Source organism: Mustela putorius, unplaced genomic scaffold (genome assembly GCF_011764305.1).
Source record: "Mustela putorius furo isolate JIRA1106 unplaced genomic scaffold, ASM1176430v1.1 tig00003834_pilon_pilon_pilon, whole genome shotgun sequence".
In the NCBI taxonomy this organism is placed as follows: domain Eukaryota; kingdom Metazoa; phylum Chordata; class Mammalia; order Carnivora; family Mustelidae; genus Mustela; species Mustela putorius.
Window position 1 is genome coordinate 135836172 of NW_025421987.1, and position 25497 is coordinate 135861668.

The 25497-nt window shown below is 53.3% G+C and overlaps 1 protein-coding gene across 2 annotated transcripts; it reads right to left on the reverse strand.

Moving 5' to 3' along the window:
* Positions 1–672: 672 nt before the first annotated feature.
* On the reverse strand, positions 673–24058 carry PLCD1 (phospholipase C delta 1). 2 transcript variants are annotated; one of them, XM_004759361.2, is made up of 15 exons: positions 23902–24058; positions 15616–15780; positions 11404–11632; positions 4730–4859; positions 4404–4635; positions 3611–3812; positions 3362–3506; positions 3133–3282; positions 2882–3040; positions 2505–2664; positions 2205–2321; positions 1633–1811; positions 1407–1539; positions 1181–1330; positions 673–1036 (listed from the first exon to the last, which is right to left on the reverse strand). In XM_004759361.2, the coding sequence occupies exons 1-15, from the start codon at positions 23933–23935 to the stop codon at positions 951–953; spliced, it is 2271 nt and encodes a 756-aa protein (XP_004759418.1). In that variant the 5' UTR covers positions 23936–24058; the 3' UTR covers positions 673–950. The 2 variants fall into 2 exon arrangements, with proteins under 2 accessions (XP_004759418.1, XP_004759417.1); XM_004759360.3 differs by lacking the exon at positions 23902–24058 and adding an exon at positions 18836–19008.
* Between the last annotated feature and the right edge of the window lie 1439 nt (positions 24059–25497).

Genomic DNA, 25497 nt, shown 5'->3' on the forward strand with positions numbered 1-25497 from the left:
ACTGGGTGGATGAGAGGGGATTCCAGGATCAGCTTACACCCTGCCCCTGTACCCTCTCCCCTGGTCCAGTTCTACCTCTCTGAATCTGACTTCCAAGATATCTTTGGGAAATCCAAGGAAGAAAGCTATAGCATGGCCAAGTGGAGGCAGCACCAGGAGAAAAAAGCGGCTTGGCTTTTTCTGACCCCAGGAACCTGCCCCCGCCTGGGCCACCCACATGGACAGGACCCCCACAGGTACCTTCCCAACACATACCTGAGCCCCCAGGGAGACCCTGCTGGCATGGTCTAGCTGGACGTTCCCAGGTCACCCCCTCCCCCCCATCAATAAAAGCTGGTGGCGCTCACAAGGTGTGGTGTGTGGGCTTTCAAGTCTGGATCACTCAGTTGGTCCATCTCTGGGGGAAGGGGCCTCTGGGACTGGAGGGGGTGGTCTGTGATATTCCAGGGACCGAGCTCTCACCACTGTCTTCCATGGAGGGGTTTGTTTCTTGCTGGTCCTTCCTGCCCAAGGGGACAGACAACCCTCATACTCAGTGTAAGTGTGGGGGACATGGAAAGAGAGGTGCTGGGGCTCTAGTTCCCCCCAAACACACATGCACACGCATGTGCGCACACACACACATGCCCTTTATAGGGATTTTCTGACATTCCGGTAAAGAGACCATAGGAATTAGTCTTTTAACTTTTATAAAAAACCCTCAGCCCAGGGCCAGGCCAGAGGGCGGAGGGCTGCAGTGTTTTTCCTAACGGAACTGAGGAGAGCTCCAGGGACAGGGCCAGCTCCTGGGACCCCAGAGAAGCAGCAGCACAGATGGGATGCTAGAGCTGAAGTCAGGGCGGGGCCTCTAGCTCCAAGTGAGAGGTTGGGAGCAGCCACAGCAGCCCTGTTCCTGGATGAGGACAGAGGGCCCAGCCTGCTTGAGGCAGCCCCCATCAGAACCCCCAAACCTAGTCCTGGAGAGACACCTTCACAAAGAGGGTGGCAGACGGGTGCTGGTCTCCATTCTTAGACAAGAGATGGACATGGCGGTATCCTGGCAGGGGATGGGCAGGAAAGAGAACACAGAGAGTTCCCATGACTCAGTGAGGCATCTTCGAGAGGCTTCCACGGCCCCAGCCCAAGGTATCAGGCCCTGCCTCCTCCACCTTGCCGTCCCCTCCCCTCAACAAACACTCACCTTGCTTGAGACTGCTCAAGGGGATGGTGCTCTGACCAATGAAGTCGTTCTTGGAGGATGTGTCATAATCCTCCACCACAAAGCGCACGAGGGCAAGCTCAGGCACGACCACCTCAAACTCAAACTCTGTGTCCCACCACGGGTTGAAACCTAGGAGTGCAAACAGCACGTCAAGAGCAGGGACGCCAGCTCTAGGGGTCAGGCCCCACCCAGGCCCGGCAAGTACCGTTATTGGTGACTACAGCCGTCTGGCGGCTGGCCATGTCCCGGCCCACGCCGTGGATCTCCACCGTCACCTTGGGGTCCACAATTGAATTCTTATTCTTGTTGACTTTTGGCAACTGCTGCCCGGAGATTACCTGAGCAGAGGCAAGGGACAGAGGAGGGCTCAGGAGTAGCAGTGGGGAGGAGGGAGGCCCCTGGGCTCCCGTCCTGTGGGTGGCTGGCCATACCCTGACAGTGAGCCGCTTCCGGGTCCACCAGGGCCCCTGAGTCAGGGCACGTGAGTTAAAGGTAGAGTTCGGATCTCGCAGGAAGGCGGGCTTCAGCACATACCCGCAGGCCCCGTTGTCCTGGAAGCGGCCCTGGTATACATCCATCTCTGGGCCAGGTGTTTGGAAATTCAGGGCCACTGTAGGCAGACAAAGCAGTCACGGGCTGTGGGCTGGAAGTGGGGGCCCTAGAGCCCGGCCTATTCAGGGTACACGGAGGACTTAGGGCCACACAGTGAGGCAGAAGCGGGGTCTGGCATCCCTTCAGTGCCTCCTGTCCTCCCATCCCCATCACTGACCCACACGAGCCTCACATTCCACTTCCGGTGTCGGAATTCAAAGGGCTAATGGGCTAACCAGGTGATGTCAGACCCTGACTTACTGGCGTGGGAATATGTCCAAACCAAGACTACCAGCTCCCAAGCCCACAAGTCCCTGTGTCTGGCCCCTGCGGGGTCCCCAAAGGCACCTGACCCCTGGCCCTCTGGACTGAAACCCTCACCCTGGCCTCCTCAGCCCCTGCCAGCCCATACCGATCTGGCAGCCCCCGTTCCACATCTCCACAGGGCTGTAGTTGGAGGAGTCCGTTCTCCACCCAGCAGGGTAGATTCTGCTCAGGTGATTGACATTGTGGCGCACTAAGCTGTTTCCTGAAAAGGTTGGGGGTGGTCAGAAGCGCAGGCCTCCTAGGGAGCACCCCCCCCCCCCGCCCTGCCCCCATCTGGTAACAGCAGGGAGTGCCCCGTTCAGAGTCATGGAGCCAGGCTTGGCCCCGCCAGTCCGAATACCGAGACAGCCAGCCAGCACCCTGAGGGTGCCGGGCTGGGGCTCACCTGACTCTTGGAGCAGCCGGAGGGCGCGGTTCTCGGAGAAGGACACCATCTCATAGAAAGCCTGCCCTGGTGTGCCAGGGCTGGAGAAGCCCCCAAAGTGGACACTCTTGCAGTAAATGACCATATCGGAGAGCTCCTTCACTAGCCTGAGCTTGTCCTCCTGGGGGCCATGGGGAGGCCCAGGTTAGATTCAGAGGATGGGGCAGATGGGCACTGAGAGAGCCAGAAACCCAGACGCAGAGAGACAGAGAGGGAGACAGACAGAGAGAGGGGTGCAGAGGGTCTAAGTGGCAGCCACAGAGAACTGAGACAAGGCAAACATCCCATGATGGGGGAAGGCCCCAGGGCTGCCCCTCCCCCACAGCTCCCCCTCGAACCCTGGGCTTGCGCTGCACACGGCTCCTCACGGCTTCGTCCTCCATCTCAGCAGCCTCGTCCTCATCAGACACGACAGTGGCTTCAGGGCCACCCTCCCCGCCAGGGGGCAGGAGCCCCCCAAGCTTCTTCCCCTTCAGCAAGATCTTCCCCTTCAGTTGCTAAGAAGGGAGGAGCCACTCGTTAAGACCCAAGGCCCTCCCAGCCAGTCCCCTTGCTCTCTCGTCTGGGTACCCCCATGCCCACTGCGAACCTCAGGGGAAGGCAGACTGGTGGTGACCCCGTCCAGGGGCCGGTCCAACAGCATGGGGCCCAGGATGGTGCGCAGGTGTCGCGCCATCACACGCTGCTGCTCCAGGCTGCAGTGATTCTCCAGGGACAGGATGACGGGGTAGGGGGACGCCTGGAGACCCGAGGGCAGGTTAGGAGTGGAAGGACCTCCGCTACCACGTCCCTCCTCACCCGCCAGGGGCGCGCGCAACCTTGAAGGCGTAGTCCCGGATGGCCCTGAGCACGTCACAGAGAAGGATCTTGGAGGTGAACGTGTAGCCGTGGTAGATGACCGGCTCCTGGTTGGGGCCGTCCCAGCAGTCGAGCTCCAGGCAGCGGCAGCCTTTGCACAGCGCCCTGCGGGTAGGCGTGGCGGCTAGGCCCTCCGTCCCCGCCCCCAGGTGCCAGGCCCCGCCCCCAGGCCGCCCGGACCCCGCCCCTGCCCCCTCCCCGGGCCCCACCGGATGTAGGCTTCAGTGCTGCTGGGCCCTGTGAGCTGGTCTTCCAGCAAGTAGGTGTTGTGCGAGGAGGACATCAGGTAGTGGCTGAGCGGCTGGCCCATGTCCTGGTAGACCCGCCGGTGTGCCAGGCTGAAGGCGCTGCCGTCGGCAGACAGCAGGTACATGAGGAAGCCATCCTTGGTCATCTGCCGCTGCGCCTTGGCTGCGAAGGAGGACGCCAGTGCCCGTGAGAGCCCTTCGGGCCAGGCCAGCCACCTTCAGGAGACCTTCAGGGCGCCACCGCTCTGGGAGGGGAGCCCCCTGCTGTCCATGCCTCCCTGTCCTGAGCTGTTATCTCTCGGAGGCGGTGAGTGTGAGTCAACCATCAGCCTGTGACTACCCCAGAGTGGGGCCCTGTCTTCTCCTCGATCCCCCACACTGTGAGGCCCCCTGAAACCGGGGCCTCATCTCCTCCTCTAGGCCTCCAGACTGAAGCCCCTCCAAGACAGGGCCCCGTCCGTCCATCTCAAAGCCCCGCCCAGGGCGGAAGCAGGAAAAGGGTTTGCTTTCCCAGCCTCCTCTCTATTTCTGGAGGAGGAGTCCGCAAAACCCTCTGGAGAAGCAACCAAGAGAGGGCTAGTGATGCTGGAGCCCCGTCTCCCATCTGCTTACTTTCATGGGGCAAGCAGATACTGACCAGGGTGCCCCTCTATTCCCTTGAGCTCCCTACCCTCGGGCTGTAGTCTCTCCAGGGGTCTCCCAGCCCGGTGTGGCCCCAGAGACTGCAGGCCACAGGCTGTAGCCAGGCTCTCACCAGTCTCACTGGGCTCATAGCGCTCAATGAGGGAGAGGGCCAGTGCAGGCCCTGCCGCCTCCTCCCGCTGCTGGTGCTGCAGGAACGTCACCAGCTGATCCACCGACAGCGTTTCCCTGGAGCCTGCCGCCTCCGCGAAGGTGCGGTCAATCTCCTCCCGCTGGGTCAGCATCTTGTAGAAAGCCTCAATCTCATCATCCTCCAGGGAGTCCGTCTGGGAGTGGTCACATTCCTGCCAGGTCGGGTGGGCAGGGCTCAAAGTGTGTTCCCCACTAGGGTCCCGGGACCCATGGCCACACAGACCCAGCCCTCACTCCCTGCCTCACCCTGAAGATCTTCCGGGCATAGCTGTCATCCACCTGGATGTTGAGCTCCTTCAGGAAGTTCTGCAGCTCCTTGAAGCTCATCTTGTTGTCCTTGTTTTTGTCAGCTTTTCGCAAGCAGGAGTGAATCCAGCTGGGCAAGAATTAAGGAAAGAACCCAGGAGCCGTGATATGCCCAAAGTCCCAGCTGTAGCTGGGTTTCAAGCCCAGGGTCCACTCCTGGGCCCAGATGGACTGAGATCACCTACAGACAAAGCTCCCTTCGGGCCTGCCATACTGCACACCAGCATTCCAGAGACAAGACCCAATGGCCTCTTAGGAGGAAATGTTATATCCTATTAAGGGGGCTTTTTCCTATTTACTGGCTTCAAACCTTTTCACATTAAAAAAAAAAAAATTATTTTCTCACTGGGAAAGCATTCACTATAGATAGCTTACCAAATGTAGAAAAGTAAACAAACAAATCCCCCGTGGTCTGGTCAACATTTCAAGATATGTCCTTCTGATTTTCAACACATAAGTTAGCCAACCTGACTAAGCACCTGAGGCTTATTTTTACAAAAAACAGCAAACTTGAAGCCACAGATCAGAAGGGGAGTGTCTCACAAGCAAAAACAAAGCCTGCATCACATCCTCACAATGCGGGCTCTTAACCCCACTTCTCCATTATCTCTGGCCTCTCCCCTCTCAGACTTGACCTGGAGAAGTCAAGAAAAAGGACCTCCACAGTACATTCCAGAGAAATTAAAGAACAAAGACAATGAAAATAGTTTTTTAAAAACGACAACAGGTTTTTAGAAGAAGTCACAAAGGAAACAACATAATTGATGCCATGTAAACTTTAAATAATTCTGAGGGTCAAATAAAGAAAAAATAAAGCCATCCAGAAAACACGATGATGACCCTAATAACTAAATGAGAAAAGGCCATAGACTGACCTTTTGCAAACATTCTCGGTTATCAAAGACATTAACAATTTGCAAATGAGATGCAGTTCCTTAAACTCTAAGATCAGCACTTGAAAAGTCTATTATCCAGTGCAGGTAGGGGTGAGGTGACATGGACACTACAATCTACCACTTGGATAAAGGAAATTGTTCAACCCTTGGGAACATAATGCAAAGACTGAGCTAAAGCTCGAAACCATTACATCATTGGCCTCATCAATTCCACTTCTAGGAATCTACTGGTAAGGAAATACTCCTGAATACCGAAAGCATTTAGGAACATAGTTCTTTGCAATGTTACTTATAGTAGTGAAAGACTGAAAATAAATGTTCAACACTAAAAGAACAGATCACTAACTTAGAGGGCATCAACTGCATATTACACAGTCACTACAGCTTTTACAGTAGAGGAGACTCTACTCACACAGGGAAAAAATTATGACATAATGGTACACAGAAAATAGATACAAATGTAAGATCTCCAGTATTTTTGGCAAGTGCATCATTAGGCAAATTGCAATGCAGAAAAGAAGATTGGGGGCAGAACCCAAATATTAGTAGTTTCATTTTGTCAGCCTTTAAAACTTCAGTCTGGGACACCTGGGTGGCTCAGGTGTTTAATTAGGTGTCCTACTGTTGGTTTTGGCTCAGGTCATGATCACAGCATCACAAGATTGAACCTTGCCTTGGGCTCAGCACTCTTAGTGGAGAGTCTGCCTGGAGATTCCCTCTCTACCTCTGCCCCTCTCTGCACACATGCACACACACACACACACACTCTCTCTCTCTAAAATAAATCAATAAATCTTTTTTAAAAATTAAAGAAAACTTGGGGCACCTGGGTGGCTCAGTGGGTTAAGCCTCTGCCTTCGGCTCAGGTCATGATCCCAGGACCCTGGGATTGAGCCCCACATCGGGCTCTGCTCAGCAGGGAACCTGCTTCCCTTCCTCTCTCTCTGCCTGCCTCTCTGCCTACTTGTGATCTCTCTCTGCCAAATAAATAAATAAAATCTTAAAAAAAAAATTAAAGAAAACTTCATTCTAACATAGCCATACTTTATGTATATATTCACATGAAAAAATAATTATGGCAGAATTCCAGGTTAAAAAAAAAAATCAACTTCAGAGTAGTCCAGCCAAACATGAGGTCCTCATGCCAATGATTATTTAGCAGGCTGGGATGGCTTTGTGATCTCAAGGGCTGGGCAACAGAACCCTCTGGAGGCACGAGACTGTTCAAGGATAAGCGGATGCTACAGAATTGGATTTTTAAGAAAGCTCAAAATTAGGCAGAGGTAGCACTGAGAAAAAAATACTTAAAAATCTACGAAACGCTGAAAAGTAGAGTAAGGAAATGAAAAGAGCTCAAAGGATGTCCCTTAAAGCAGTTGGACATACACTACCAATGAATAATCAAAAAATGAAATTAAAGTAATTCCATCAAGTAGCCTCAAAATGAATTAAAATACTTAGGAATAATTTTTTTAAATGTGTAGCTTATACTCTGAAAACTACAAAACAATGTTGTAAGAAATTAAGGAAGACCTAAATAAATGGAAAGATACCCATATTTAAGGATCACAAGATTTGATATTGTTAAATATAAGGAATACTCTCCAGATTGATCTACAGTTTCAATGCAATCTCTATCATAAAAATGCTGGCTTATCTGCAGAAATTGATCCTAAAATTCACATGGGACGTCAAGGGACCCAGAAGAGTCAAAACAATCTTGCAAAAAAAGAACAGGGGCACCTGGGTGGAGCAGTCCGTCAAGGATCCAACTCTTGATCTCTGGGTCATGAGATCAAGCCCTTGGAGTCTGCTTGAGATTCTCTCTTGCTGTCCCTCTGCCCCTCCCACTCCTGCTTACTCAGTCTCTCTCAAATAAATACATTAAAAAAAAAAAATTTGGAGAACTCACACTTCCTGATATCTAAATTTACAAAGTTACAGTGACCAAACTGTTGTGTGCTGGTGCAAGGACAGACATAGATAAATGGAATAAAACTGACAGCCATGAAAATAAACCCTCTTGAGGTGCCTGGGTGGCTCAGTCAGTTAGGCGTCTGCCTTCAGCTCAGGTCACGATCCCAGGGTGTCCTGGGATCAAGCCCCTAATGGGCTCTCTGCTCAGTGGGGAGTCTGCTTCTCCCTCTCCTCTGACTTCTCTCTCACACTTATTCTCTCTCAAATAAATAAATAAAATCTTTAAAAAAGAAAAGAAAAGAAATCCTCATATTTACGGTCAATTGATTTTCAATGAGGGTGTAAAGACAAGTTCAACATGTGGTGCTGGGACAATTACCTACAGGCTAAAAAAAAATGAAGTTGAATCCCCCACATCCCACCACACACACAAATGAATTAAAAATGAAGCAAAGATCTAAATGTAATAGCTAAAATTATAGAACCTTTAGAAGAAAATAGTAAGAGTAAACATAAGTGATCTGGGGTTAAGCAAAGCCTTCTTAGATAGAACACCAAAAATCACAAGCCACAAAAGCAAAAAGCAGATGAATTAGACTTCACCGAAACTAAAAATTCATGCTTCAAATACCATCAAGAGAAGAAACCCCACACAATAGGAGAAATTATTTACAAAGCATAATTATGACAGGCCTTGTACCTAGTATACATAAACAACTCTTACAACTCAATAATAAAAAAACAAATAACCCGGGTAAAAACTGCACCACGGATGTGAATAGACATTTCTCCAGAGAAGATACAGGAAAAGCAATAAAAAACCAAGGCTCAATATCATTAATCATTAGGGAAATGCAAATCAAAACCATGATAAGATACCAATCAAACCCCAAACCAAACCAAACCAAAAAAACCCCCCAAAAAACGTAGAACAAGTGTGTTGAGGACTTGAAGAAATTGGAAGCCTGGAGCATTGTGGGAGTAGAAAGTAGGTCGGATGCTGCGGAAAATAATATGGCGTGCCTCCAAAAACTTAAAGTAGAATTACCCTGTGATCCAGCAACTCTGCTTCTGGGCTATAGACCCCAAAAGAATTGAAAGCAGGGTCTCAGAGAGATGTTTGTGTAGCCATGCTCACAACAGCATTATTCACAACAGAAAAAGGTGGAAGCAACAGAAAAAAGATAGAAGCATGCCCACCAGTGGATGAATGAAAAAACAATATATGGTGTATGTGGACAGTGGAATATTATTATTTCACCTTAGAATGGGAATTCGGACATGGGCTACCACACAGATGAACCTTGAGGACATTTATGCTAAGTGAAATAAGCCACTTGCAAAAAGACAAATACTGTATGATTCTACTTGTCTGAAGTCCCTAGGGTGGTCAAATTCAGAGAGACAGTAGGCAGAATTGTGGCCGTGAGGGGTCAGGGCTGGGGTGTGGCGACTGGAGGTGGGAGAATGAGAAGTTATTTAATGGGGAGAGAATTTCAGTTTTACAAGATGAGAAGGGTTGCATCTTACACTAACAATGTGAATGTACTCAACACAATTAAAATGGTTAAAGATGGTAAATCTTATGTTATGTAGATTTTACAAGTAAAGATTTTTAAAAAATAAATCCATTTTAAAAAGAGCTTAACAGGGGTACCTGGCTGGTTGAGTGGGTAGAGAGTGCAACTTTTTTTTTTTAAGAGTTTTAATTTATTTATTTTAGAGACAGAGAAAGAGCATGTGAGAGCAGGGGGAGGGGCAGAGGTAAAAGAGAGAGAGGAGATCTCCAGCAGATTCTGCACTAAGCATAGAGCCTGATGTGAGGCTTAATCTCATGACGCTAAGATCATGACCTGAGCCAAAACCAAGAGTGAGACACTTAACTGACTGAGCACCCAGGTGCCCCCAAGCATTCAACTCTTGATCATAGGGTTGTAAGTTCAAGCCCCATGTTGGCTGTAGAGATTACTTAAAAACAAAATCTTAAAAAAAAATAAAAATAAAAAGTGGGCAAAGGATCTGATAGGTATTTCTACAAATGACCGATAAACACCTGTAAAGACGAATGCCTGGGTGGCTCAGTCATTAAATGTCTGCCTTCAACTCAGGTCATGATCTCAGGGTCCTGGGATTGTGCCACACACCTGGCTCCCTGCTCAGCGGGAAGCCTGCTTCTCCCTCTCACATTCCCCCTGCTTGTGTTCCCTCTCTCAAATAAATAAATAAAATCTTAAAAAAACAAAAAACAAAAAACACATGTAAAGACTGCTGACACCATTAGCTGTCAAAGAGATACAAGTTGAGACCACAATGAGATACAACTTCACACCTACAAGGGTGGTTAGGATAGAAAAGTAGTAATGATAGTAACTAGCCTTAGCAAAGATGTGACAAACTGGACCCTCATATATTCCTGGTGGGAATGTCAATTTCCTTGTTGGAAAACTAGAAGTCACTCAAAAGGTTAAACATACATGCAGTTACCATAAGGCTTGTAAATTCTAGGTATGTACTACACAAAACTTCTGCACAAGTGTTCATAGCAGCATTAATTCATAAAAGCTCCAGAGTGAAAACCCCACCATCCATCAACCACTGGCTGCGTAAATAAAATGTGGAACAACCACACCATGGACTATTATTCAGCCATAAGAAGGAATGGGGTACTGATCGACACTACAACATGGATTCACGTGAAAAACAAGCTCCATGAAAGAAGCCAGTCCCAAAAGACTATGATTCCATTTATATGAGATGTCCAGAAAAAGGCAAACATAAAGAGCCAGAAAGAAGATTAGTGATTGCCTAGGGCTGGAGGATTATGGGGAAATGAGGCCTGACTGCTCATGGGTACAGGGTTCCTTTTAAGGTGATGAAAGTGTTGTAAAATTACTTACAACCCTGTGAACATACTAAACAGCATTGACGTGTACACTTTAAGCAGGCGAATCACATGGTATGTGTATTATATGCCAATAAAACTGTCGTTAAAATAAAGGAACTGAAGCTGGTTCCACCCTAATCCTCTGTACCAGAAGTCTGACCACTTTGAACCACAGGCTAGTGTGTAAATTGTGCATCCAGATGTAGAAGTGAATTTGTTTTAAGCCTATAGGCTGACCTGCACATGAGGCCCTGGAAAATTTGACCATTCCCCAAAGAATGGCACAGGGGGTACCTTGGCCTTCCAAATTCCCAGACGGAAATATGTAGTAACTCCAAGAAACAGTCAAACACTCAAGACTCCGTCTCACATGGAAACTGCTGCCATTAGCAGGACTCTGTGCTGGTTAAGGGGGGAGAAGAAGGGACAGCAGGGGCTGCACTGAGTAGACCAGAGGTACCTCCTCTGCTTCCCTTTATGTAAGAACTGAACTGTGCTGCCCCGAAATTAATATGTGGGAGCGCTGCCCCCCAATATGAAGGCATCTGGGGATGAGTCATGGGGGGCTTATATAAGGTCATGTAATTCATAATAGAATTACTGCGCTTATAAGAGGAGACACCAAAGAGCTTGCCTGTCACTCTCTCTGCCATGGGAGGACACTGTGAGCTGGCAACCACTCACGAGCCAGGATGAGAGCTCTCGCCAGAACCCAACCACACTGGCACCCAGACCTCAGGTCTCCAGCCTCCAGAACTATAAGAAGATCCATGTCTGTTGTGTAAGCCACCCACCCAGCCTCTGTTATGTCAGTATGATGGCCCAGGCTCAATATCTTCCATAACCAGGCTGCCCTGGCCATGACCACGGCCAGGATCCACAGGCTAGGCCAGGACCCACCACCACCAGAAGGATACTGCTGCAGCTTCTGCCTCTGGTCCATGGAGCCCGAGTGATGGATGATCTTGCGCAGACCCTGTACCCAGTGCTGGGCCTCCGCCGGCGATGGTGCAATGAGGTCTAGTGTGTTGCGCTGGTCCTTGAAGACCACGGAGAAGCAACGGTCCTCGGGCACATCCCGGGCGAACTTCTCCATGCCCTCTGTGCGGTGCCCCTTCCGCACCTCCTGAATGTCCTCAATGGAGACTGCAAGAAGGGGATAGGTGGCAAAGAGAGTTGCGAGGCCTGTCCCCACCCCTGGTGTGGCCAAAGCACAGCATGGGTACCCAGAGCCAGGGCTGGAGCTCAGGCCTGGATCCAGAGACAAGGAGTGGGGTGGCAGGACGGACAAGGGGAACACAAGGGAGGAAGGAGGACAGAGACTGAGGTGGAGGAGGAATGTGAGACCCAGCTGTGATGGGTAGGAGAAATACGGGGAGGGGGGCGGGGAACAGCGGGAAAGACGGACGCTAGAGAAGGGCACCTGGGACCCCAGGCCCTACTGTTTCCAGATGGAGGGAGGAGGGCCCCTGAGAGAGTACTCAGGCAGGGCAGGGCTTTTAGAGACGGGGAGAGATCATTCTGGAGCTTGGGGCCTGTGACAGATAGGACACATACCCTCCGGATCATACGTGACTTTGGGCCTTTGGGGCATCTTCCCCGAAGGCCCCTCCCCTGACCCTGCAGGAGCCTGGAGCCACACTCAGGCAGCCCTGGCCCTGGGGTGTGGGGCCACAGGGAGAAGTGTGTATGCTGCAGCACAGACCTGACCTTGGCCTGCGTGTGTCTCTGTGTGTCCTGATCAGGGAACCCCTTGGTAGGAAGAGTGCGAGAAGGCTCTTGCCCTCTAGGACTCAAGTGGTGGCCCTTAAGGATCTGAGAGAGTCCATCATTCTGCCCTTAGGAACTGAGGGGAGAACCCTCCTCTCACATCCAAGCCTTCCAAGCTTCAGGGAGCAGCAAGACTGCCGCCTGCCCACCACCAACCTCCCGACCTCAGGGTGCCCTTCCTGGCCTGGCTGGGAGCCAGTCCCCCCAGCTGGGCTCATGCTAAGCTGCTCAGCCTCAAGGTCCAGTCTCCGCCCCTGCCCCACCTATGTCCTGAGCCATCTCTCTGTCCTGGGTCCTAGCCCAGCTCCAGCTGCCAAGCTCTCCTATGCCTGTCTGCACCCCAAGTGCCCAGAAGCCTCCTATGTACCTGCAAGCCCCAGGTGAAGGGATGTGCCCAGCCTGGGCAGCAGGCTCCGAGAGTGGGGCACGTGAGCCCCAGGCAATCTGGGGTGCAGGGGATGTCCCTGCTTAATGCCTGCTAGGCCCAGACTAGCTGCTGCAGCCCTGGGCTGGGAGTGGAAACAGGAAACCGGAGCCAGGCAGCTCCCAGGCTGCCAGCACCCCCACCGCACCAGAGAAAGAGTCCAGACACCCGCACTGCTGATAATGCCTGGAAGCCAGAATGGAGGGACAGGAGCAGCAGCAGGATCAGGGAAAACTTAGGGAGGAGGGAGCAGAGAGAACTGGGGCGCTGTTCCCCTCCTCCCTCACCTGGCCTCAGGCTCCCCGGGGGGAGAGAGCATTTGGGGACAAGGGTCTCACTGCTCCACCAGAGAAGGGCATCAGCCAACAGGTATGCTCAGCCCAAAAGCCAGCTCGGTGTCACTCTGAGCACATCCCGCCGCACCCATCCCCTCAGCAGCCCCTCTGGTGAGGTCAGGCTGCTCACTCATGCCCCTTCCTTGTTCTTGCCCCTGCACTTTGGCTCATGTGAGTCTCCATCCTGGAAGGCCCCTCCTGCCCTTGTGCCCACAGTCCTCCTAGTATGAGGGGCTCATCTCTCCAGCTCAGGTCCCCTACTCCTCCTGTCTCTGCCCCCATGCCAGCCGCCACCCAGTGCCAGGCACACAACGGGGAACCAGACATATGTAGTGGCTGGTGGAGGGGGTGACTCTCAGGAATCCCCAGAGCTCAGAGAGTGAGATTCCCTTTCCCACCGTGCCGCACCCCCACCAGTGTCTAACAGGAAGCCCCATATCAGGGCAGAGACCCATGAAGGAGCCTGGCTGGGGCCACCAACAGACAGAGCCGAGGTCTGGGTCACTCCCAGGCTGTGTGACTGACTCGTATTCGGGTGGCTTTTGGAGAGAACTTCAGGCTCTGTCCACTTTAACCCTACCCTGCCTGGCTCAGAAACCTTCCATGGCCCACAGCCCCAAAGCCCCAGCCCAGCTCTCCCTATCAAACCCTGATCCTGTCCTGCCTCACCTCTGACCCTGCCACAGGCAACACAGCCAGTAGACAATACTTTCTCAGGTTTCTGCCCAGTGTCCTGAGGCCCAGTGAACCCTTCCTGGGCACCTCCCATCCTCCTGTCCCTTCTCCCATCTGGAGCTTGTCACCTGTGTCTGGTTGCCCTCCCCAGTGGGCTGCCCCTGCCCCTGCCCCTGCCCCTGCCCCTTCTCCCCCTCTCCCCACCACGGCCGGGGGGGGGGGGGGGGGGTCTGGGTTGGGTGAAATTCAGGTACCAGATCTTTCCACATTGTCCAATACAATAGCCGCCAGCCACACATGGCTATTTAAATACAAAGCAGCTACAATTCAGTACAATTAAGAATTCAGTTCCTTAGTCACACTAGGCACATCTCAAGGGCTCAATGGCTACAGGTAGCTAGAGGCACCCATATTGGACAGCATAGATATAGAACATTTCTTTCTTTCTTTTTTTTTTTTTTAAAGATTTTATTTATTTATTTGACAGACATCACAAGTAGGCAGAGAGGCAGGCAGAGAGAGAGGAGGAAGCAGGCTTCCTGCTGAGCAGAGAGCCCGATGCAGGACTCGATCCCAGGACCATGGGATCATGACCTGAGCTGAAGGCAGAGGCTATAACCCACTGAGCCACCCAGGTGCCCCGATATAGAACATTTCTATTATCAAAGAAAGTTCTTTTGGGTAGCATTGGTCTAAAATATTCACACTAGGGTGCCCAGGTAGCTCAGTAGATTAAGCCTCTGCCTTTGGCTCAGGTCATGATCTCAGGGTCCTGGGATGGAGTCCCATATCGGGCTCTCTGCTCAGCAGGGAGCCTGCTTCCCCCTCCCCCCTCTGCCAGCCTCTCTGCCTACTTATGATCTCTCTCTGTCAAATAAATAAATAAAATCTTTAAAAAAATAAATAAAATATTCTCAGTAAAGATGCAGTGGGCACTTCTCATTTTACAGAATTTTTTTTAAAGATTTTATTTATTTATTTGACAGAGATCACAGGTAGGCAGAGAGGCAGGCAGAGAGAGAGTAAGGGGAAGCAGGCTCCCTGCTGAGCAGAGAGCCCAATTCGGGGCTCGATTCCACAACCCTGGGATCACGACCTGAGCCCAAGGCAGAGGCTTTAACCCACTGAGCCACCCAGGCACCCCTCATTTTACAGAATCTTTAGGGCATTCTGTGTTAAAGGCAGGTAACCAGCACAGCTTCTTTCTCTGGGAGGACTCTGGAGGCGCTCTCCATTTGCAGGGCCTTTTCCAAAGCTTCCAGAAAATCCTCAGACCCAACACCCTCCAGGGAGCTGCCCAGCTAAGGCCTCTCTCCACTCTACTCTACCTCTTTGCTATGGCCCCAGTCCCAGGAAGGCACTGCCTTCTGCAGCCCCACCTCACATCCTGGCCACTGATACCCGGAAGGGCCTTATCTGCCCCGGACTTTGGGCTTGGCTTTTGGCCTCACTACACCTGGAGTCCTAATCCACCCAACTTCCCTCCTTCTCACATGGGTCTGGGTGGATACCCTGTGTGTTCAGACAACATGGTCCAGCAACCTCCCTACTCCTGAGCCTGGCTTTCCCACCTGTGGTCACAGTTATGTATCCCTACCCTCAAAAGGCTTTAGCCTCTCCATCTCTGGTCCTCCATGACTGCCCTCTCCGGCCCAGACTAGGCCTCAATAGTCCCTTTGGTGATTTAAAGAACTCTTCTCCCCCATCCTTGCCAGCTTGCCAGCTTTAGTTTCCCTGTATTTGGTCCTGGTTGTGTGACCAACCTGGGCACCAACAGGCCAGGCCTGGGTGTCCCCATTTGTGGTCCTGGTCCAGGATTGACCTCCCCACCCCCATCCCCTGCCCCAACCAGCATCCAATTCCCCACACAAGCACAGGGTCCACACTCTGCCCACCCCCTCCACCTGCAGCCATGAGACACTCACACAGCTGGGACTCTGGGGTCCGCATGACCTTGCGCGACTCCTGCCAGATGGTCTTGCAGTCTTCCTGCAACTTGTAGAAACGTTCTCGCCGCCATGAGTTGGACTTCACCTTCAGGAGCTGGCTGCCCTTTAGCAGTGCCTGTAGGTCCTCATCATCCTGTAGGCCTAGAGGGTTACAGCTGGTGAGTTGCCACTTCCTCTGGCATCCCTGCTGTCTCAGGCCCCATGCTAACTACTCCCACCTCTGGGCCCTCTTGGAGAAGGGTCCCATTTCTCACCATCCTCCGCTCATGGTTCCTTCTCCCACCTTCACCCATGCGCCAACCTGATCCTGGAGCCCTGCCTCCTCCAAGAAGTCATCTCTGACTGCCAGCCAAGGCCATGCAAACCTTAGGACACCCACCCACTCACTTGTGACCTGTCATCCACAGCTGAATGGAGAAGGCGAAGCAGCTAATTCAAGAACACCTGAGAAATGCCTGAGAAATGGCCTGACTTTGGAAAACAAAACGTGCCCCTCCTCGTCATACTTAGGGGTCAGAGTGATCTGAAGGAAGCCGGGACCAAAGTAACAGGCCAAGCAGGAACAAAAAGGTTCTAGAGTTGTAGTTCTTGGAGTCAAGGTTATGGTTGCTGTAGGACCCTTGTGCCCATCCCTGTCACCCTCACCCCTGCTGCTCCCCTATCCTGACCTCCACCTACTTGAGTAGGTCTCTGATCCTTGCCCCCAGAAGAGACAGATAAGCCCACTGTGGCCCAAGTTTGGCTTCTGGGATGCCCCTGGCTCTCCCCGCCCACCCCATCTCTGAGTGTCCTGGATCTGGGACTCTCAGGGAATAATAGCCCCAAAGCACAGTGCAGCCTTCCTAACAGCTGAGGCAGGACCCAGCGGCCCAGGGCCCTAAGCAAGGATCAGACCCTAGCTGCAAGGCCTCTCCTGCTCAGCTATCTTCAGAGTCCCGGGCTGGCCTCCACAGCATGGGCTCCCAAAGATACAATGCCCTTTGCCCTAACAGGTCCAAGCAAGAGGTACCAAAGGGGCACTAGGCCTGGCGCCCCAGGCACCCTCATCCCCTCATTCTCCAAACAGAGTCTGTATGAACTGTGATCAAGGAGAGACAACTCCCCATCTCAATGATTCATCAATATAATACAGAGATAGATGAATCTAGATCCATATCTATCCACGGAGCCAGATCAGTCCAGCAGCCATCTCTGCTCAGAGCTGGTTGGCCATCTCACCTCACTCTATCCCCAGAACTAAAACTTTGTGGCCCTTCAGCAATCCTTATCCTTCTGCTCCAGCAGAGCGGTGGCATTGGGGACCATGTGGGTCCAATCGGAGGGGCCTGTGACGAGGTCTATAAGCTTTTCTTTTCTGAGCCCAGATCCACAGTCCGACAGGATCTCCCCACTCCCCAACCCCACCAGCCTGGCCCACACACCCACAAGACAAAGGAAACCTTTTGGACCGCTTCCCCCAGGCCTCAGCCACCTATACCCTCTCTATCCCTCCCCAGTCTCCTGCCACCACTAGGGACAGAGCCCAGTGCTAAACCCACACACACCCCCTCATGGCTTTAGGCAGCTCTCCTCCCCCTGCCTCTGTTCCCCCATCAGCCCTGGGTGAGAACAGCATCAGAAGAAGCATCTGTGTGGGTCTCCTCAGAGGTGACAGTGTGATGTGCCTTCTTCTTTTTTTGTTCCAAGTTTCTGCACACTTCTGGGAGACCCCTCTGCCTTCAACCCCAGGGGAGGTTCAGTGGAGCTGAGAAGGGCTATAGGATGTCCTATACTGCTGGCTGTGTCTGGGGCACTTGGAACAAAAGGAAGGGAGTTCCCAGATACCAGAAGGGAGTCCCTCAGCCTCTGCTGGGGCATTCCATTGTCCTTTCTGAGGCTGAAGTATAATCGGCAGGGCATCTCCTCACCCTGGCCTGCCCCTGGCCCCCAAAGCTGGGCACTCATTAGGACAAGCCATGGCCAACAACACAGATGGTAATGGGGGAGGAGGTTGGAAAGTGGAAGGTGAGCCCCACCCTCCGGTTCTGGAAAACACCGTGGGGAGATGACATGCTCATCCTGTCCTGGAGCCAGGCTGTGGCCTTGTCTACGGTCAGGCAGAGATAAGTCCCCTGTTTGCCGACATGGTTTCCGGAACACGGACCTCAGCCCCAAGGTGGGCCTTGATAATAGCCACTGCCTTCTGGGCCATTAGAGGACCTGGGCAGGCACCCTCACCTCTGAATCTCATTGACAGCTGGCCCTTTTATTTCTGAGGCTTCTGGTGTGGAGTCCTGTCCCTGTACTGATGCATAATGGAGACAAATTGGGTCTGTACCCCACAGCCACACAAAGCTACACAGTTACACACTGCCACACTCAACACACAGTGCCAAAACATCATCACTATGATAATCATAGCAGCTACCATCACATTCATGGCCAATACTTGAATAAGATACCATTCTTAGCACATGTATTTAATCCCCCCAACAACCTGAGGAGGAAAGCACTATCATTACTCCCATTTTACAGATGAGGAAACTGAGGCTCAAGGAAGTTACACTGTGGAGTCAGGACTCCAAAGCCTGCCCAAGGGTTAGTGCTAGGAAACATTACCTTATGCAAGTCCCCACTCAGGCACACTGAGTAATGTCAGAAAATCCACATAACACATACTGTAACACAGAACCAGTCACCCGGGTCACCCACTGTTGATCTGTCACCCTCAGTCAGTCATGGCACTGAGCATCACACTGGACCACACAAGGTCACACCAGTGCCACAATGTCACACACTTGGTCACACAGTGTTACCAATCATCATTGCTGCCAGTGGCCCCACGTACCACATGAGGGACAGAATCACCACTAGGCTATCACACTTGGCATTCACACTTACACAGCATCACATTGGATCACAGTCTCAGAAAATCATCTCATTGGGTTACACAGTCATACCAGTTACACACTGAGCCACATAAACAGGAGGGGTGAGGGGTGGTAAGGGGTGGGGGGCTTTGGAGTGGCTCAGGTAGATGAGAAGTAACCAGTCCCCCGCGCCCCGCCCCCCGAAAACACTCCACATGCCACCCCTGCAAACACAGAAGTACTCACAGAAGTACTAAACTGGTCCAACCAAAGGATCAAAGGAACATAGTCTACATCCTGCCCTAGCTGCCTTCTCAGCAGAGCTCCGTGCTCCCTGCGGTCCTTACCCAGCCTCTGCCCATTGAGCGCTGCCACCTTGAGGCTCTGCTCCTGCAAGTAGAGCTCTCTGGAGCGGCTCCTGCTCGGGAATCCTAGGCATTGCATGACGCTCCCCACTGCCTCTGGGACACCGAGCCTGACCCGGGCAGCGCAGCCTCTAGAAAGCCCTGGCAGTGGGGGCGGAACTACAGCCCTGGAGTGAAGCACAGCGGCGCCCGGGCGTGGAGGGGCGGAGTCAGAGCCCAGAAGGAGGGGCCAGCTCGGAGGGGCGGAGTCTCGGCCCTAGAGGCGGGGCGTGAGAGAAATCAGGGCTAAAAGGGGCGGAGGCAGACCCCAGGAGACGTGGCCAGTCCGGGAGGGGGAGGACCTTTGTTCCTGGGGGGTGCGGCAAGGGCGGACTCCAGGATAGGAGAGGAGGAGCCAAAACCCAAGAGGCGGAGTGGGACAAATCTGTAACCCAGGAAGCTAATCAGTGGCGAAAGCCAGAACCCAGAAAGCGGATAGGGGACGGAGCCACAGCCACAGAGGTTGGGGTGGGTGGCGGGGGAAAGACGCACGGTCTGGGAGGCGAAGTGCAAGCAAAGCCTCACTCAGGAAGCCGACCCGGGACGGAGCTAAGGACCAGAGGGCGAGCCGAGGAAGGGCCCCGCGCTGAAAACTCGGGGTTCGGGCAGGAAGGGGCGGAATCTCAGCTTTGGAGTTGGTGTCCCACCAGGGGGCGGTGTCCACCGGGGACGGGGCCCAAGTCGCGAATTCGAGACACCTGCTGGGGGCCGGGCGGAGGACGAAGCTTGAGTGAGATTGAGCAGAGGAGGGGAGATCGGGTAGCGGCGGCCTGGGTGGTCAAGTCTGTAAGGACGGGATGGGGCGGGGTCAGACGGAGCCGGGGATGAAGCCTGGGGCAGACCACCAAGCCCGTCAAATATTTTACTTCAATTACTCAACGAATTCATTGTAATTCAGCAGGCTGTTGCCTCACAGGCAGACTTGTTTCCTTCTCACAGTTTCTCCACCCGAGTGGGGTAATCTCCAAGGTTCCAAATGCGAATGGAATTCTTGAAAAAAAGGCTGATCTTAAAATGAGTCCAGCAGGCTTGCTTTGATGAATAGATGAGAACTACTGCAACTTTATACAAAACTGTGCTGCCAGTGTGCTCGGGAACAGTGGGACCTTTCATGTAAGTTACAACTTCTCTTTCATGCACCCAGCCCCTACTGTGTGCCAAGGTCAGGACACCACCCAGAGGCCTGACTCACCCCTCTCTTTCACTCTCTGCCTCTGAATAGTTCCTCCACTCGCTTTACTGCTGCCCCAGTCACCAGCACTGGCAGTGAGTCACCGGCAAAGCCAGTCATTAGCACGGCCAAGCAAAGCAACACTAACAATAAACTGGAGTGACTTGGGTCGTGCGGCAGAGAATAAATCAAGAGAACGTGTGTTAGTGTAGATGAGCTGAAATATGGGCACAAGCAAGTTGTTCCTCATGTGGAGGGGGAGGAGGCAGAGGGTAAGGCGAATCTGTTTTAGAGAAATCACACAAGGGTTCTCATCCAGAAGATCAAGGACCGCCCCCACCACAGCCCCACACCAAAGATCTATGGATAGAATCACATCTCAATATAATTTGCTTCCTTTGAGTTCTCATGTATTTTATTCAATGTATTTAAAAACATGACCCTGGGATGCCTGGATGGCTTAGTCTGTTAAGTGTCTGCTTTTGGCTCAGGTCACAATCTCAGGGTCCCAGGATCCCACCTGGAATCATCTGGCTTCCTGCTGAGCAGGAAGCCTGCTTCTCCCTCTCCCTCTGCCCCTCCCCCTGCTTCTGTGCACACACTCTCTCTCATGCTCTCTCTCAAAATAAAAATAAATAAAATCTAAAAACAAAACAAAATAAAATAAAAACATGACCCCAAGGAGGGGCCCACAGGCTTCATCTGACTGCCAAAGTGACCAATGGTACAAAATGTTAAGATCAGTGTAGATCAGTGTGTGTCTGTGGGGTATGGGCCTGGAACCTCAGGCACAGTTTGGAAACATAATTGAGGTGATAAGGGGCTGGCCTCCCCAGCTTGCTATGATGGCTCTGGAACCATTATCTCTTGGGGGTACTGGCTCTTTTGCTAACCCAGAGTTCCTATGCCAATCTGTGCTTTCTCTTCACGACGTCTCCTGTAAACTGCGTGTTGCTATGCCATGGGGGGACAAAAAGGGCCCAGAGAGGCAAAGAGATGTGCTCTGGGTCAAAACATTTATAAATAGAGGCCAAATGAGGACTGGAGCCCGGGCCTCCTGGGGCCAAGATGAGCCCCTCCCACAGCCTGCCTTCCACTTTTACAAATGCTAGTTTTGACAGTGGGGCAGGGTGGATTCGGGGCAGGTAGAGTTAGTGAAGGTGGACCTGTTCTGCAAGGGGAGGGCCTGTAATGTAGTGTCCTTTGGGGTATATGTGGAGACGTGCTGGTGAGGCCAGTGCTGGTCTGGCTAGAACAGAGACAGCAAAGGTAGTGGAGTAGGGGAAGGAAGCCAGGAGACTGGAGCATCAGTCTGAGGGCTTTCCAGAGACACCAGAATGAGCCCCTCGGTTCTTGAGCCCTGTTCTGGGCACATTTTTCCTAGCAAGGGACTCCCTTACAGTGCCCCCCTCATCTCCCAAGAACGAACAGGGCATGATCCCTTGAGGGTGGGCCTCCTGCAGCAACACAGCCGCTACTAAGCGCTAGGCACTGTTCCCATTGCCTTATATGTGTGACAGCATTCAGTCCTCACAGCAAGCCTATGACATCAGTAGTGTTCTTGTCCCTTATTTCACTGAGGAAACTGAGGCACCAAGAAATCAAGGGATTTGTCCGAGATGAAAAAGTCAAGGCTTAGGAGCACCTGGGTGGCTCAATGGGTTAAGCCTCTGCCTTCGGCTCAGGTCATGATCTCAGGGTCCTGGGATCGGGCTCCCTAGGGAGCCTGCTTCCCCCTCTCTCTGTGCCTGCCTCTCTGCTTACTTGTGATCTCTCTGTCTCTGTCAAATAAATAAATAAATAAAATATTTTTAAAAAAAAAAGAAAAGGAAAAGAAAAAGTCAAGGCTTGAACTCAATTCGCCTCTAGAACCCATGCCTGTAGACTACACTGCATCTGGGGTGAGGACGTAAAGGACAGCTCATATCCAGGGAGGCTCTGTGGCAGACTGCCAACCGCCCAAGCCACATGTTCGGTGCCATAGGGCCCCAAATCTGAAAGGGGTACAGACTCCAATGTGCAGTGTGGACACCCTGGAATGGCACAGGGCAGGGTATAGTGACCACCTCGTCCTGCCATCAACTCCCCTTGCCAGGCTCTTGCTTCCTGATCTGGTTTGCAGGAGGGACCGAGGCAATTAAGGGAGGTGATTCTGGGTGATGACCTTGAAGTGGCAGGGTCTGCAGATTGCAGTGTCCCTGACGGTCCCTCAGGAGAGGCTGGACAGAGTGAGGCATGTGGGAGGCATATCTCAAAGAGAATGGGCCAAACCCACGCTACAGTGCCTCCACATAGCTTCCTCTCCAGGGAAGACACCAGGGGAGAAAGACCGGACAAAGGCACAGATGCCCGAAGATGGAGCCCATTCCAACATGAGCTGTGTCAGAGGCGACCAGAAAGGGCTTTTAGGAGATCTGAGGGTGAGACAGACCCAGAAGAGGTGGCACTCTGCAGGACAGACAGCACTGACTAAGGGACGATGAGAGAGAAAGCAGAGGTCTCCACTGTGGTCCTCTGAGCCATCCAGACTCCCTTCCTGCCAGTTTGGCAGGAGCACTAAGGACACCTCTGGTCTGAGAAGAGGAAGCACTGGAAGGGGCAGGAGTCCCATGACCCAGATGGATGAGGTTACCTTGAGGAGCCCAGGCCAGTGGTGGGAGGGTCACAGCTCTGGGCCCTGAATAAGATCTCTCTGGGCCATGGACACTAGGAAACGTAAGACAGACCAGGGGCTGGCTGAAAGAAACATCTCCTATTCCCCTGAATTCCAGGGGGTCTCTAGTGGGCAGCTGGAGGTGTCTGCCTTTCTCTTTTCTATTATCTTCATGTATGGCTTGGATGGATAAGGGGTGGGCACTAAGTCTCCAACCCCAGGGATCCTAGAAAACAGGGAGATAGGGTTAGGCAGTGAGTGTATGGCCTAAGGGGCAGGGTTTGATGAACTGGCAGATGATCTCAGAAATCAGGACAAGGCACCCTTAAAAGTGAGTGAGTCCCCAGGCTAGAGCAGAGAGATGCCAGACCAGGTTGGGGGGCCTGACCTGCCAGAAGACCTCCAGGCTCTGCAGTGGGAAGCTGCTCTTTCTCCTGGAGGGACAGCAATGCGGCAAAGACTGTTCCCCGGTGGGTCAGAGGGACAGAACTCGGCTGGACAAAGGGTGGAGCTGCAGGCAGTTCGAAGTGATACTCAGCCGGTCCGCCAGGAGAGTGCGCAAACGGGAGGATCCGGCTGCTGCTTGCAGCTTGGGCATCGCTGACTCCGAGTTCTGCGCGGAGCAGTTGAAGCTGCCCAGCCCGACCTCAGCCAACCTTGAGCACCTCATCTCCTACCCACCCCCCACCCCCCCGCCACACCCACGCGGACTGACGCGGTCCAGGCACGCCTGGACTTTGGGGAGCCTCTCCAGCCGGGCCGGGACGGTGTGGGGGAGAACTTGGTTATTCGTGGATGCTAGTTCCGTCCCTCCTTGGCCCTTCGGTGCACGGTGGACCATGGAGCCCAGGCTTCTGAGACCAGAAGAAGGCAGAATCCTTGAGGCGGGGTCTGGGGGTCGGGGGTCGCCTTTCCAGAAGTCTTCAGAGCCGCACCCCCACCCCAACCACCACCTCGGGCCAGATCTGGGGGACAAGCCTGGAGACGCCCAAGGTCTTGCCTGGCAGTCCCACCCCGAGAGTCCTGTGCCGAGATTTCCCCTAGTGCAACAAAGGAGCTGAGAGGCGGGCCCGGGGCGGGACGGAGGGCGGCCGAAGGAACTGGGGTCCCCGGCCCAGGGCAGCGAACGGCTTCTCGCGGGGTCGGCCCATGCAGGGTCCGCCCGCACGCCAGCCGGGAACTCACCGTGCAGGGTCAGGAAGTCCCGGCCCGAGTCCATGCCCGACGGGCGGCGCAGCGGGAGGGGGCGCCGCGGGACACACGTGCGCGGCGACTGCGCCCGCAGCCTCGGGTCCGAGCGGAGTGTGGTGGAGGGACCCGAAGGGACTCCGGTGGGAGGAGACCGGAGGTGGGCCGGGGAAACCGCCCCGCCCCCCGGGCCCGCCAACGCGCGCCTCTCCCCGCCCCCTCTTGGGGATCGCGGAGGGCGGAAGGGGGGCCAGCAGCCCGGCCAACCCCTGCCGGGGCTAGTGGGCGCGCCTCGGCCAGAAATAGCCGGATTCCTCCCGCTTCCTCTGCCGCCGCCACCCACAGGCCGTGGGCCCTGTCATTACAGCGGGAGGCCCGGCCCCACGCCCTACTTGTGGGCGCCTCTCCGGGTTTGGGGTGCCGCTGGAAAGAATCTTCCCCGAATGGCGTCATTCGGGGAAGGGACAGCGTAACTTCCGACGCCCAGCCGCGGTGCTGCGAAAGGGAGCCTGGGCGTCCTGGCGTCCACCCGCGGCTCCCCGGATCTCTGCTTTTTCTGCAAAATGGGTACACGGGCATGGGTTAGGAGGTCCTTAGAGAGGTATGCCTAAATCTTGTCCGGAGGATGGTCCTCTCCTCTCTTGATGAGAAGTCTCCAATACCAGGAGTGCCTTTGGTGAGGGCTGGGGCGCAGGCAGGGAAAGCTTACAGCGATTGGGTGCAGGGAACTCACCTTTTAGACTAACCCCTGGTGATCTGTACAGCAGAGTGGTGGGACAGGACCTAAGGGTGGGTTACATTTCTAAGGTTTCTTCTTTGGGTGGCCTCCCAAGGGGCTGTCGGAACGAAGGGCCCCTAGGACCCTCCATGGAACGCCCCCTCCTTGCTCCCCCTCAACTCTTGCAACCCAGATACCCCCTTTATAGGGTACCCATATATGCCCAGGGAAAGTCCAGGAATCCTGCTGCCCACCACCCTTTGGGAAAGTCCCTTGGAGAGCCCCTAGAAGGCCTCCCAGGATGAAGGGTGCTGGGCCCACCAGTGAATTGCCCAGATTTCCTGAGGGCTGATAAAGCCATTGTGAGAGTCTGGTAGAAGTCAGTTGGACCCCTTGCTCACCTTAACCCCTCCTCTTTCCTGTACAACCAGGCCTTGAATACCTCAGGTAAGGATGTAAGCCACAGGGTGGTCTTCCTATTCTGAGTGTAAAGTTTTTTCCAGCAAGATAAACACAACACCAGGCAAAGTGGGTGCAAGGCAAGATTTATTAAAAACGCTCTCCGGCGAAGTTTCAGAGCTCAGGAGAAGGGGAGCCAGGAAAGTTGCGCACCCTCGGGCGAGGTTCAGCCACTCTGGAAAGCAGAGTGGCGGAAGTCGCGCCCAAGGCAGGGAGGAGGTGGCTTTTAAGGGGTCTCGGAGGAAGCTCAGGGGTCTTTTGGAAGTTTCCCTTATTTGGATATCCCGCCTGCTCATCGGGATCCCATTGGTCCATGGGAGCCTGGGGCGGGGGTCTCAGATTCCTGCTTGGGCCTTTGTTCTCCTGTCCGAGCTCAGGTCTTATGGCGGGAACTTTTGCCATCTTTAGTAGCCCTT

Excerpts from the sequence above, each read along its gene's own strand:
- PLCD1 (XM_004759360.3), bottom strand. The coding sequence starts at position 18,932 with ATGCAATGCCTAGGATTCCCGAGCAGGAGCCGCTCCAGAGAGCTCTAC. Across the intron at positions 4,860-11,403 it reads CAGAGGCAGAAGCTGCAGCA|CTGGATTCACTCCTGCTTGC; the intron begins GTATCCTTCTGG and ends ATTCTTGCCCAG. Across the intron at positions 1,812-2,204 it reads GAACGGGGGCTGCCAGATCG|TGGCCCTGAATTTCCAAACA; the intron begins GTATGGGCTGGC and ends GTCTGCCTACAG.